Genomic DNA, 14,321 nt, shown 5'->3' with positions numbered 1-14,321 from the left:
ACATATTCGACCAAAATACCTATAATGGCTAAAAAAAAATATTACCGTACGCAGCTGCAATGGACGCATACGGATCATGGGATTATTATTTTCATAATTAAGTAATTTGTAAATGACCTAATTAGTTACAAATCTCTCAAATATATTTTAACTATAAGGAGTCATTTTTATAAATTTGGACACTTTTAGATCAAAAACCAAACTCATGTTATTAGTCATATTTTAAAACTTTTATCAATTCTACTTCAGGATAGTCTACGTCCATGTCCCCAACACGACCTCGTAAAAAAAAAATGTTACTTTACAATAAATTTACATCACTGGATATGTCTGCTTGAGGAAGTTGAGTATGATTTTGGTAAAATTAAGAGGTTAGACTGTAATTACTAACGAGAAAAGACTGAAGATAAAACCCCTTATTTTCTTAAACCCCTAAATAAGGTTCTTCTTCTTCATTGGCATAAATAAACCCTAGCTCTCTCTCTCTCTCTCAGCCCCAATTCATGGGTTTGGATATGCTAACTGTATGAACAATGAAGCTCGCTCGAAACGATCTTAATTCGGACATCATCGCTTCGTCTTGCTCTCAAGGATGTTGGTTTTCCTTCGCAGTCTATGCCAATCCGGTCTCAGAACGTCAATTAGAGTAAGCCATTTCTCTCTCACCAATCAACGCGTGCTTAGAATCGATCACAGCAATTCCAAAGCTTGTCTCGCCGTGGCTTTCCCTGTAGTCTGGGTCGCCAGCTGTCTCTACGCCATGCGGTTGCCATTTTCCACTTCGCCGAACCCTAGCTCCGTTCTCGAGTTTATAGACAGAGAGAGCTTGCTGAAAATCGTCGAGCTGGACCGATGGGAAGACCCGAAGATCGTCAGCATGATCAGCTCCGCAGCGGCTCCGATTTGGGTCTCTAGGTTCTTGGTGGAGCTGAGAGACCGTCCCTTTTCGGCTCTGAAGCTCTTCAAATGGGCTCGGAACCGCCCCGGGTTCAGACACACCTCGGAGTCGTACTGCGTTTTGGCCCACATTCTCTTCTGCGCGAGGCTGTGCTTCGAGGCCAACGGGGTTCTGAGAGAACTGGTGTCATCACCGCCTAGGAGGGATTTCTCGGACGCGTTCGACGCTCTGTGGTCCACGAGGAATGTCTGTGTTCCCGGGTTCGGGGTCTTCGACGCGTTGTTCAGCGTTCTGGTCGAGCTGGGCCGGCTCGAGGAGGCGAACCGGTGTTTCCACAAGATGAGACAGTTCAAGGTTTTGCCCAAGACGCGGTCCTGTAACGCGCTCTTGGACGGGCTCACGAAATCGGGCGACGCCGAGTCGTCGATGAAGTTCTTCAGGGACATGCTTGACGCAAGAATTAGCCCTTCCGTTTTCACGTACAACATACTGATCAACCACCTCTGCAAAGAAGGGGATATCGGAGGAGCGAGAGCCTTGTTCTCGGAGATGAAGGACCGAGGCCTAGTGCCCGACCTCGTGACGTACAACTCTCTCATCGACGGGTTCGGAAAGGCCGGGAAACTCGACGAAGCGGTCGGCGTGTACGAAGAAATGAAAGACTCGGCTTGTGCGCCGGATATCATAACCTTCAACACCCTGATCAATAGTTTTTGTAAGTCTCGGAAACTTTCCGTGGCTCTGGAGTTTCTGCGCGAGCTGAGGGATCACGGGCTGAGACCCACCGGCGTGACCTACAACACGCTGATCGACGCCTTCTGTAAAGAGGGAATGGTGCGAGAGGCGCTCAAGTTTTTTGTGGACATGAGAAGGGTCGGCCTTTTACCCGACGAGTACACTTACACGTCTTTGGTCGACGCGAATTGCAAAGCGGGTAATCTGAACGAGGCGGCGAAGTTGACGGACGAGATGTTACTGGCGGGGATCAAATTGAACGTCGTTGGTTATTCGGCTCTGTTGAACGGCCACTGCGAAGACGGAAGAGTGAAGGAAGCGGAGGAGGTATTCGAGGCGATGGTTAAGGCCGGAATATCTCCCAACCTGCCGATTTACTCTGCCCTCATTCACGGGTACATCAAGGCTAAGAAGACAGACAAAGCTTTCGAGGTTTTGAGAGAAATGGAGGAGCGGAGTATCGAGCCCGACCTGTTGCTCTACAGTACAGTCATTTGGGGCCTGTGTAGCCAAGAGAAGATCGAAGAGGCCAAGTCCGTGATCAACGAAATGATGTCCCGGGGTGTAACTGCAAACGAGTTCGTATATACCACTCTTTTGGACGCCTATTTCAAGGCGGGGAAAACGACCGAGGCGCTCTCTGTGTTACAAGAGATGCGAGAAAAGGGCGTCGAAGCCAACGTCGTGACTTACTGCGCCTTGATCGACGGGTTATGCAAGAAGGGTTTGCTTCAAGAGGCGGCTGATCATTTCGCCGGAATGGCCGAACTCCGTGTAAAACCTAACGCCGCGGTGTATACGGCTCTGATCGACGGGTTTTGCAAGGATAATCGCTTAGAGGAGGCTCGGAATCTGTTCGGTGAAATGACGGCCGAGGGTATAGTTCCCGATAGGGCTGCTTTCACGGCCCTGATGGACGGGAACTTGAAGCACGGGAATGTTCAGGAAGCTCTGGACTTGAAAACCCGTATGACCGAGATGGGTATGGAGCTCGATCTGCACGCTTACACGTCCTTGGTCTGGGGTTTCGCTCAGTGCGGTCTGATGAGACAAGCGAAAGCGTGGCTCGACGAAATGGTCGGGAAGAATATCGTCCCTGATGAGATCTTGTGTGTTTCTCTGATGAGGAAGCACCGCGAGCTTGGAAACCTCGCTGAAGCCTCAGAGCTGCAAGACGAATTCGTGAAAAGGGGTCTGATAAAAGGGGCGTGTAACTATGCGGTTCCCGATGACTGAATTTCGATAGCAAACGGATATCGCTTACAATTTTGTTGCTCAAAATCTTTGCCATCTACTTGGCCTTTGGTTGGGATTCGGGCTCTCTCACCCCATCTACATGTAAATTGACTGGTGAAAATCATATCTTGTTAGAACATATTTGATCGTTGGCAATGTTATCACAACAGAAATCACATACAAACCAAGCTCAGGCTGAAACTCGCAGTTACAAATTTTAAAGCTGCTTGGCTTAGTAAATTTTAGTGCTAATGTTTAAAGTACCAAATCGCAGGCAATTCCATTTCCTTTGAGGATATTGAAGACTGACTTATGGTGCGGTACTCTGAGATTTAGCACTGTGATCGTAGTAACGAGCTCCGTAATTACACCACGAGGATATTGAAGTTCTTTCTGCAGCGATTCACTAGGTCTGCTCATTGGTCGCTACAGACCAAACTTATTTTACTCTCTTTTTGTTTTTTTGTTTTTGTTTTTGGCGCGGTGTAATGGCACTGGACTCAAAAAGGAAAGAACTAAAGAGTTTGAGGGAAAAGCTTTCATGGAAGATTTTATTGGCGTCAATTAATGGAGTCGAAAGGACTAGATTCTGCAGGAGACTTGGTCCCTATTATTGATGATAAACCCTTGTTTTGCTACGAGATGAAGCAAAATCCTATGTTGTCAATGGTTGTACGTGAAAAGTGTGTGAATCTGATATTGAATAAATTGAAAGCAAATATGTAAATAATGTCTCTAATTGACACCACTTCACTGACTGATTGACACTTGACTGGTTTGTAAATTGTATTTAGGTTCTTGCAATCTTTTATAGATTAGTCATTCAATTGATTATTTTTCTACAACAGTTTCTTAGTTAAATTTACAAAAATAAATTAGTTACATTTCTAGAGTTGTTTTCAACATTTAATTATGTTTTATATCATGTCAATTGTCATATAAAATAAACAATCATTGATAATAGAGCTTAATAAAAAAAAAAAATGACCAAATTAAAGTAAACGTATAGACTTCCGTGGAAAAGTGTGGAAAACCTGAAAAGTGTGAAAAATTGCGGGCTTCAGAGATGTGGTGAGTTATCTTTATTCTTCTTTATTTGCCATAAGAAATTTAGAAGGATAAACCCCAGGGCCAAAGACGAGAGGTTTTGTAAAAGGACTACTTTATCCATTTTCACTGTTCGAACACTCTCTCTTTCCAGTGACAGTCAACCTCCACTCGAGTTCAAAGCAAAAAAAACCTCATCCATTACCGCTCTGGTTCCGATTCTCAAATGGCCATTTCGCTTTAAGGATTCACTGTTCGGTCACTCGATATTTGCAACAGGTAGATCGCCTATCTACAGACGCCAGATTAAATTTTTGAGTAAGCCACTGGGAAAATCAGATAACAAAATTTCCCTTAAAAAAAAAAAAAAAAAAAAAAAACAGATAATAGAATGAAAAAAAAGGTTTTCAGTGGATAATTTCACACGTAAGGTTTTATGAACATTTTTTTATTGAACTTAAATAGATTATCGTATTTAACTCTGTTAGTGATTTGCTTAGGGCAAATCGGAAAGGCAACAATGTCATCAGTCTGGCTGTGCCAAGGTGCGTCTTGTATTTTCTTTGTCCACTTAATGATATAATTTATGTTGAATTACTTGATCATGTTTATTTATTCCGAGCACTGTTTTGTATGTGGATGAACAGATACAGGATTGAGAAATACAGTCTCCGCAGAGGCCTATCTTGCTAGCATTCCATGCTTTAGTCAATTGCAGGTATTTTTTTTTTTTTTTTTTTTATGAATTTCCCTTAGTTAAGCTTTGATGTCTTAATTCAGCTTATGATTTCTTGATAATTCGCTTGTATAAACTTTTGGTATGCATGAACATAAAAGAACAATATTAAGTATAAACCGAAGATATATGAACTCTGTCAATATTTCCAAAAAAAAATAAAGGTACTCAATTGATGTTTCGACGATCCGATGTATGACTTTACTCCTTGAAGTGTTTGATTTAGCTACAAAAACTATAAATCTTTCTTTTGCTCTATCTTTCGCTAGATAAAGCACTAACTAGTCCGGTATTTTTTTTTTTTTTTTTTTTTTTTTCACTGCTCTTTGTTGAGATACAGACATCTTTCTTAAGTTCTCGAACGTTCCGGGTCAGAGTTGTGTCGACCGGTTCGTCGAAACGAATACTCAGAGTGTCTCCAATCATGTGCGAGAAGAAAAAAGATGACGAGTATCGGGAAATATCGGTGGAGAAACCTCCGTACTATAGCTACATGGACTCGACTTCCGGGCAGCTCGAACCGGCCTCGGGTGCCCGGGCCAGCATTCCCGGGCAGGAGTATTGGCCCGAAGGCACGGCTAGCCGGGTCAGGGCAGCCCGGGCTCCCAAGCCCGAGGGAAAATCCTTGGGATCTCCCTCGTTCGGTAAAAAACCCGGAAGTCGGAGGAAGAAGCACGCACCGCCGGCCTCTTCTTCTTCTTCTTCTTCTTCTTCTTCTTCACCTTCTCAGGTGAGTGAAGTCGAGATCAGCGAAGATCTCATGGTGGGTCCCGATATGGAAGAGCCCGCGGATGCTTCGTCCGAGTTCGTCGTCTATCAGCCTGAGCCCGAGGAAGAAGAGGAAAGCGAGTACGCTATGAACAAGAGGATCGGGAATCCTCATCCCATGATTGACCCGAGTGTGAAGAAGCCGATCACGGACACGCTCACGAGCGACGAGCTGTGGTGGAATTGGAGAAAGCCGGACAAGGAGCAATGGTCGAGATGGCAAAGAAGGCGACCTGACGTTGAAACTGTCAGTTTAATTTTGGATATTATTAATTTTTTTGTATCATGTTTCTTTTAATTGCGCTCTATTTTTTTTAACTTTTGAGTTTGCCATGGGAATTTTAAGGTTTTTCTCAAAGCAATGGCGGAGACTGGGCAGATAAAGCTTTATGGAGACATTCCAACTCTGACTGAAACTGCGCTCTACCGAGCTAGGCGACACCTATACAAGGAAGAAAGGTATCTGATTTCAGTGGAATATATATATATATATATATATATATATATATATATATATATATATTTTCTCTCTTTCTTTGCCTGCTCAAAATTAATATGCATAAAGAGAACGTTCTTGGGTGTTTATAAATATCTGAAAAGTTTATGAAGCTTGATTTTCACCTTCCCTCTTCCTTGTATTTTGGCTTGAATGTATGCTTTTAACTTAATATTTTAGTGTTTTCTAATTAATTACAAGGACTGATTGCTTTGCAACTAAAATTCCTTTTACTTGCAGAACTTTTTGACAGATATAATTTTATTTTCATTATTATTAGGACTTCAACTAAAACGTATATTTTTATTTGATTTTAGCCGTACTCTCCTTCCTTCTATTTTGGCTGAATTATATATTGTTATCTATGAACTTTCATGCCAAAACAAAGTGACAATAATAAGGTTATTTGATCACTGCAATTGCATAAATATATGTTATGTATAGGCTTCAGGCTGAAGAAGAGAAATTGGAGAAACAAGGCACGATAGCTTACTATTCTGAATGGGTAAAAGCATGGAAGAAGGACACCTCAAAAGAAGCGATTCAGAAGCATTTTGAGGAGACCGGCGAAGACGAAGTAACTCAACTCATCGAAATGTTCTCTAATCAGACAGACCGCGAGTACCGTATCATGATGGGAACCGATAAGCGCATCAAAAGAGATCCTTTGGCGATGCGAATGCGTGAGGATCTCATCAAGCAAAGTAAGCATAATCGAGTGCCAACTAATTTTTGCCTCTTTTTTTTTTTTGTCTCTAATGATTTTTTTATTTTTTTTTTGAAGTATGGGGTGGGGATCCAGTTTACCCAACAATCAATTATATACAAGATCCGAACCAGGTGATCGATTACAGGGGCGCGAATTTCCATGAACCAACACCTAATATGCTTGATTACCTAAAAGAGGTCAGTTTAGGAACTTGAAACATTTTTCACATCCCTTATCCTATCTTACGTTTGGCTTGATTTTCGGAATTTGAATTTAAATCTTTTTTTTTTTCTGTTTGCCAGCATGGAAAAGTCATAACGAGGGAGGAGATCAACGCGATCCTCGCAAAAGAGAAGACCGAAGAAGTTCAGGTATAGCATAAACAAGTCTAGTTAAAGTTTTCAAAGAGTGAATGATTTTGATAAGAAAATCTGATTGGTTATCTTTCACTTCCCGATAAAAGGCGGTACCGGATATGGAGGACGCAATGGCACGGGCCATTGATATCGGTGAAAACGATGTAAGTTTTTCAACCTCCGACGCTCTTTAAATACAATTTTATATCTGCCTTTCGATGGGGAGTTTTGGTGTTTTTTTTTTTTTCTTTAATCGGTTTTATTTCCTTGGGCAGTCTGAAGTGGATAGTGAAACTGAAGATGAGACCAGCGAAGAAGATTCCAGCGAGAAAATCAACCGCAACTGGAGCGTCTGGAAAACCACTCCCCAATCCAAGAGCAAGTCAAAGGTGATTTGATTATTTTTTAGACTTTTCAACTAATTTTTTGCACTTAGAGTTCACAATGGTTAAATGAAACTATCATACGAGGCATGATGTGAAATTAAACCCATATATCGTTGCTCGGGATTTTTTTTAAGGCTTACTGGGCTAGATGCTATAAGGTGGTGGTTGGTTAGCTTTAACTATGTCTATTTGAAGCTTTGTGACATTATGTTCTTGCAGGGCAAAGCTAAAAAGGATGGTCCAGTATCTATTGATGATGCCGTAGATGAATCAGAGAACTTGACTGATTTTCTTATGGACTTCGATGAAGAAGAACAATAGCATAGTCCTTTTTTTTTTTTATGGTTTTCATAATTTCTGTAGAAATATTCTTAGGAGTTTAGGAGGGTAAGAAGAGATTATATTGGTATGTTTAGAATTTATAAGCTTTATTTTGTATGGATTTCTTGTGGTTTAATTATTGGGCTAAAAAACAGGGGAAAATTACATCTACCTCGACTTGTAAGCTAAATTCCTTAAGGCCATGTTTGTTTCTTCACTCAAAAACTGTTTTCTAGTTTTTGGGTTGAAAAAATTGAAAACCAAAATTGAAAACATGTTTGGTTAGGTGTTTTTGGAAAAAAATTTCAAAAAATTTTGAAGTTGTTTTGGAAAAAAGTAAAGAAAACTGAAAACAAATAAAATGTGTTTTTGAAAAAAAATTTCTTCTCTTCTCTCATCTTTCTCCTCATCTTCTCTTTTCATTTTTTCAAAAACAAAAATGAAAACTATACCAAACACTTTTTTCAGTTTTTTCACTTTCTCAAAAACAAAAATGAAAACTGTACCAAACATCTTTTTGAAAACAACTACAAAACAGTTTTTCAATACAACTACAAAAATTAGAAAACAGAAAACAAAAAACTTTTTGAGTTAACTACCAAACACAACTTTAAACACATCGCTGTTCAAATGTTTTCTGAAATATCTCCCGCGGTGAATATATGGTCTATAAATCCCTTAGAAATTATACTATATACCTACAAAACTCTGCTATCTGCGTATAATCGGCTAAGCGTTATGACGAGAGGTGGGGTTTTTCTATCCCATACTGAGAGAAGTAATTGAGAGAAAGACTAAAATTGAAGAACATCACAATAGGAAACAATATAATCAGAAAAAAGATTGAGAACTGGTATATTCAGAGAAAACGATTTGGAAATTAGTTAATTCGGATAATCTCCGCACACACAAAAAATGCGTGCTCTCGGCCTATTATTCCATTTAGTTGGCCCAGAGCAGACAGATATGGTCCTTTTCTTTTAGTGTCCGCTATCAAAAGCTTCCGAAATCTTCAATCTCAATAAAATTATTAAAGCAAAATTGCCAATATTTCGGAAATTATTATGCTTCCACGAAAATGATCACAACTTTAGTTACCTCTCATGAATTTCACCAACAGATTTTGAAAGCTAAAATTTGCTGATAACTAACGCTTTTGAGAGCCAAAAGAGAATTACTTTGTCACCCTTTTAAATGGTACCCTAGAAACCTTAATCAGCTCCTCTATATCTATATATATATATATATAGGACCAGGTAAAACTTAAAGAGCCAGAAAGCAATAGTTAAAGTTCCTACTGAAAGGTTTTCAAGGATCTTATGTTAGAGGGAGAGAAAAAGAAGAAATATATATAGAGAGAGTAAAAGCAGTAAAGTTAATTGCTTTAATGCTTAACCTAGATTTATCTTATGTAAGCAGATTTCACTTTCTGAACATTTTGAAACCAATTACAACAGTTTGTTTTCTTTTTGGCTCTTAGTGACCCCTCATGATCATAGAATTGATCATTTACTTAATATAATATACGGTTGCTTGTTTTATAAGAAGCTCTCAGGTGATTCCCAGACCGCTAAAATAATCTTAATTTATTCCTTTCAATGGCCTACACTATCTTAACTGATTCCTTTGCAAGATCTTAAAAGCCTTCTCTTTTCATTATCTTAGTCCGTATGCTCTAATAATCCCAGTAAAATTTAAACTGCTTGATTCTCTAATTAAAAAACGGGAATATACTTTATTAATTGACATGAAAATCAATGTTATCGATCAACCTACAGTCCACGTGAGTCTCGTTTTATATCTCCAAACTATAAATATAAAATCAAATAAATATAAAAAAAAATATTAATATATTGATTACTTTTTCCATCCTTAACTTGGACCAAGCATTATGAATTCATCTTTCCTTTTATATCAAGCTTTTGTTTTTATATTATTATTCTCTATGGAATATGAATAGTAATAAAATCTTAATCCACTTACAAGATAGATTTTATCAATGAGATCAGTAAGCACTTTCAAATCAATCAATTATAATTTATTCCCATATGAACATGATTGATATGATATTAATTATAAAAGTGACAAAGTGAGTGCACAAATGGTGGTCCAGAATTTCTTCTTGTGTATACTCTTTACATATCTGGTAAATTAGGAAACCGATGGAAAACTGAAAATATATGATAAAAGCTCATATATCCATTTGCATTAAATTGATAATAGAAAATGAATATTGATTATTGTACCTCAATAAGTATTTAGATATACACTGACAAATCATTAATCTTACGCCTAATCTTAGAAGGAAAATTTGGAGGCGGAAAGCAATTGCTCTCAAATAGAATTTCAAACTCATCAAAAATCTTTAATATCAGCATACTCAAAAAAATTATTTTCATATTTTAATAAAGTTGTATGTAATTGGAGACAGATTCTCCTGTAATTTTCATGGTGCCGCCATTTAGATTTCTGGCTTTACCTTTGAGTGACAAAGTCATAAACATGTAAACGGAGCATGGAATATGACATGTTCTTCAATCTCTCATATTAGTCTTAATATCTATAATCTCTATTTAGAAGGCTGTCTAATAAAATCTCAAAGAGATGATTATTAAAGAATCTCAAGAAAACTGAGCTTAGTACATTCATTTAATCTGTTTGTATACTTTTACCGAGTTGGACCTCTATTGAAATGTGTTATAACTTAAGTTAAGCTTAAGGTAATAAAATAAGTTTGAAATTTTATTGGGTTACCTCGTTATAAAAAAAATCTATAGTTTTATGTAGTTGACATAAAATATGATTTTAGGGACATTTTTATCCAAATATTTAACTTAAGGAATTTTAATAATGATTTCATTTCATATATATATATATATATATATATATATATATATTATTTTTTGAGAAACATTTACTATATTTTCTGTCCATTTTGATTTTGAAGTAGTGATTTCCTCATAAATAAATCTATGGTCGATAACAAAATGAGAAAAGAGGAAAATATATTTAGGGAAATGCTCACCGAATCTGATCCAAATTCAACAAGTTTGACTTATTATCATGGGCACCCAGTTTACTAACCCACATGATAACGAAATGATTGGAGGAGCAAAAAAAACATTAAAAAAAAAAAACTGATTACAACAAATCTGGGCATTATTAATGAAGGGTCATTGATTAGGGATTGGGGAAGAGTAGATTAATATCTCCCACCAATGTCACCCAAAACATGATCAAGAAGAGATCCAAAAATATTTGGTGTTGCCTTGCTTTTTCACTTTGCCTCGACCCAGCCGCGAAAGAGAAAATGGCAAACAAAATTAGAAAACCCTAAAACACAAACATATAGTCAATTATGTTCGATTCCTTGTTTAATTCGTGTCGCTCAAAGCTTAGCTTTGTGTATTCTCTTTGGACACAAACATTTCTTTGCTTCGCCTGAAAAAAAAAAAAAAAAAAAAAAGAAAGAAAGAAAAAAGCTTACTAATGATTAGCGAAACAAATTGTCTCTCTATTCTATTTCACTCTCTTCGTTAATCATCATCATCATTAGTGAACCCATAATTTTGGAACTTTTTTTGTCATTCCATAAACACCATGATTAGCAAAATGGGCTCCACTGGCTAATCATGGAATTAATAATCTTTTTGACCCTCTTCTCTATCGGCCAAGTCTGTAATGCTATCTAATTTCATTTAAAAAAAAATTTATTAGTCAAATAACATTAATTAATTATGCGCCATTCTACATCATACAGTTTTTTAAGTAACCTGTGTTTCATTAACTTTTTTTTTTAATGTAATGTTTTTAATCATTTCACTATTCGAAATGAAATCTTAGTGTATGTACTTGTGTCTGCGATTAAGGTTTCAAATTGCTTCTGAGTGGTTGGGCATGGGTTTGGATTAGTATTAATATTCCTTTTGAAAATTGAAACTAAAGATATATGTCTGATTTATGTCCTGTCGGATATCTTAATTGGCTCCAAACTAGGGACTTAATCAAATCTAGTAAGTCTTATTCAATTCACCAACTTATGAAGAAAACAATAACTTCCTTAATAATTGCATTAATTTACGTAATTTTTCCCTAGCTTTAAAATTTGTACAAAGTGGTTGGTAGACAGTGAATTGAATATCTTTTCAATTATATGCACATTTTTTTTTTCAAGCTGCTCTATTGGGATGAATGTCAATATAAATTAAATCATGTACTAAAAAACTCAAATAATTGATCAGCTTTAGAAGAGACGTACACTTGCATATGTCTTTAAACATTGCAATCCTATCTTCATTTGGTTTTTCGTAGAAAATAAAATAATGAAATTGCATGGAATGTGATTCAAAAAATCAGAAATAAAAACCCACTTAAATATGTTTGATGATGATGCATGCAAAGCAAGCACTACGGAAAATGAAAGGGATTTAGTTGAGTCCTTTCATGACCTTTTTCTTATTTTGTTTTTTTTCTTCCTATAGCTAGAAAAGGACACGTGTACTCATTTAGGTGTCAAAAAAGCACTGGGTTATTGTATATCACAAATTTTCATGCCCGACACGCACAGACTCTTGCTCAAGTTAGTTAAAAAAAAAAAAAAAATTGAATAAAAACACTAAACTCAAGTTAGTTAATTAACTGGGACTTTATATTGAAAACCAAAACAAAACATAATAAATAAATAATAGAAAAATCTTAAGATATTCGTATATTAGTTTTAGTTTTCAACATTAATATTGTCTGGTTCTTCTATATTAGTTTTTTTCACGTGAATTGTGAACTCCAAAATATAAAGAGAAATTACCCTATTTGTCACAAATTTCATAACATTTTCCCACTTTCCACTAAAAGACTATTTTTTCCCAAAATGTCACAGAGATGTCAACATTGTTGACACATGAAGGGCAAAAATAAATGTCAACATTGTTGACATAGATGGTGGCATTTTTGGAAAAATTAGTCTTTTGGTGGAAAGTGGGAAAATGTTATGAAATTTGTAACAAATTAGACAATTTCTCCATAACTGATTTGATAACTTGGGTCGTGTGTTATGTTAGTTATTTATTAATTTTGTGATTGTTGTGAAATGGTCCTAGATCGGTCGCCCTCTAATGATTGTTAGATGTATTTAATAAATGGGCAATTGGGCAATTAGGCAATACCCTAATAACTCATCTTTATTTTAAAAAATAGTTTAAAATTTATTTTATTAAAAAATATAATCCACCGATAGTAAATTAAATTGATTAAAAAATCAATTTAATTAATTTAATTTATAAGAAATTAGTCGGCTATTTTTTAATAAATAAAACCTAAACTAAAATTTTATAATAAATCAGTAAAATAACTAGTTACAACAAATACCCGCATAATAAAACTTTATATTTCCAGTGGCACAAAAGTGGGATTCATTCATCCACGTCAATTTGCTAATTAAATTCTTTGATACATATTAGTTCTTAGGCGGTGCCCGTGGCACCATATTATTTTACTTATTATTATTATTTTTATAAATAAAAATATACATGTTAAAAAATAAATTAAAATGATTGAGGTAATTAATTAAATTATTCAATACAACCACCCTGTAACAATAAATATAAATTGTTTAACACCCCTGCTGCGCTTCCTGTAACCGCCAATGACAATGAAAAGTGGCAGCCACCCTTCAGGTCACCGTGGAAACTGAATGTGGACGTTGCCTTCATGACTACTAGCAGGACGGCGGGTATCGGAGGCTGTGTCCGAGATCATCGCGGTGCTTTTGTGACATGCTTCAGCAAAGTCTGTACACAAACATGTTCAGTTCTTGCGGCGGAACTCACGACGATACTGGATGGGCTCATTTTTGCAAGTCGTTTGGTTATGAGCCATGTGAGATTGAATCGGAATCGAAGACGGTGTCAATTCTCAACGGCAACAACACTCTAAACATGGAGGAAGGATTCATTGTGGATGACATTAGGAGACTAAATGCTTGTAGTAATTTTTATTTTAGTTTTATTAAGAGAAAAGGGAATTATGTAGCTCATGCTCTTGCCACTGTAGGTTTTAACTCTCCTATAACTCAAACTTGGGTTGTAGACCCTCCTGATTGTATTCAAGCACATTTAATGGCTGATTCTGCCAATGCTTAATAATACAAGTCTCTTTCTAAAAAAAAAATAACGTAGTATGATATACAGTGCAGTATCACAGTATCACAGAATGTATTATGTTTTAAATTATTAAAACATAATGGTATTTAACTATTTATATCCTCAATTGCTATTTTTTTCACTAATTTGTAGTTTGCGTTACTTACTGGATATAGCTTCTTAATATTACCTACAGACAGGAATTTAAGGTAAGTGTGAACAAAAAATATAAGCAACGATAAAATAATTTATTAATTTATCCTTCCTAATGACATGATCGTGGTAAGAAAGAAATCAAAGGGAAATGAGCCGAGGCAAGAGAGTAAAAGAAAACAAATAGTGGACAGTCAGTGGGTCCCACATGCTCAAAGAAAAAAAAACTTAAAAAATAATAATATTCGATCACGACTCAACTGATTTTGAAGACGAAACGTTTATTAGAGTCTTTCCTTCTTTTAGGGTAAATACTAAAATTCTTTCTTTATCTTAATCAAGG

General features: G+C 36.5%; 2 protein-coding genes across 4 annotated transcripts; both read left to right on the top strand.

Moving 5' to 3' along the window:
• Positions 1 to 483: 483 nt before the first annotated feature.
• On the top strand, positions 484 to 3,632 carry EMB2794 (Tetratricopeptide repeat (TPR)-like superfamily protein). Of its 2 annotated transcripts, none has more exons than XM_089625807.1 (2): positions 484 to 2,971; positions 3,144 to 3,632. In XM_089625807.1, the coding sequence occupies exon 1, from the start codon at positions 593 to 595 to the stop codon at positions 2,867 to 2,869; it is 2,277 nt and encodes a 758-aa protein (XP_089481933.1). In that variant the 5' UTR covers positions 484 to 592; the 3' UTR covers positions 2,870 to 2,971; positions 3,144 to 3,632. The 2 variants fall into 2 exon arrangements, with proteins under 2 accessions (XP_089481933.1, XP_089481932.1); XM_089625806.1 differs by having other exon boundaries at positions 484 to 2,983.
• Positions 3,633 to 4,001: 369 nt separating this feature from the next.
• Positions 4,002 to 7,886, top strand: PTAC12 (plastid transcriptionally active 12). 2 transcript variants are annotated; one of them, XM_089625808.1, is made up of 11 exons: positions 4,002 to 4,195; positions 4,417 to 4,461; positions 4,564 to 4,634; positions 4,993 to 5,667; positions 5,767 to 5,879; positions 6,361 to 6,620; positions 6,701 to 6,822; positions 6,928 to 6,996; positions 7,089 to 7,145; positions 7,257 to 7,370; positions 7,587 to 7,886. In XM_089625808.1, the coding sequence occupies exons 2-11, from the start codon at positions 4,437 to 4,439 to the stop codon at positions 7,686 to 7,688; spliced, it is 1,608 nt and encodes a 535-aa protein (XP_089481934.1). In that variant the 5' UTR covers positions 4,002 to 4,195; positions 4,417 to 4,436; the 3' UTR covers positions 7,689 to 7,886. The 2 variants fall into 2 exon arrangements, with proteins under 2 accessions (XP_089481934.1, XP_089481936.1); XM_089625810.1 differs by having other exon boundaries at positions 4,002 to 4,234.
• Positions 7,887 to 14,321: the final 6,435 nt, after the last annotated feature.

The sequence above is a fragment of the Urtica dioica genome, chromosome 9 (assembly GCF_054948205.1).
Source record: "Urtica dioica subsp. dioica isolate 48M chromosome 9, U.dioica_male_clone48M_v1_H2, whole genome shotgun sequence".
Lineage (NCBI taxonomy): Eukaryota > Viridiplantae > Streptophyta > Magnoliopsida > Rosales > Urticaceae > Urtica > Urtica dioica.
This window is presented reverse-complemented; position numbering and strand designations above follow the sequence as displayed.

Excerpts from the sequence above, each read along its gene's own strand:
- EMB2794 (XM_089625807.1), top strand. The coding sequence starts at position 593 with ATGTTGGTTTTCCTTCGCAGTCTATGCCAATCCGGTCTCAGAACGTCA.
- PTAC12 (XM_089625808.1), top strand. The coding sequence starts at position 4,437 with ATGTCATCAGTCTGGCTGTGCCAAG. Across the intron at positions 5,880-6,360 it reads CACCTATACAAGGAAGAAAG|GCTTCAGGCTGAAGAAGAGA; the intron begins GTATCTGATTTC and ends TGTTATGTATAG. Across the intron at positions 6,823-6,927 it reads TGCTTGATTACCTAAAAGAG|CATGGAAAAGTCATAACGAG; the intron begins GTCAGTTTAGGA and ends TCTGTTTGCCAG.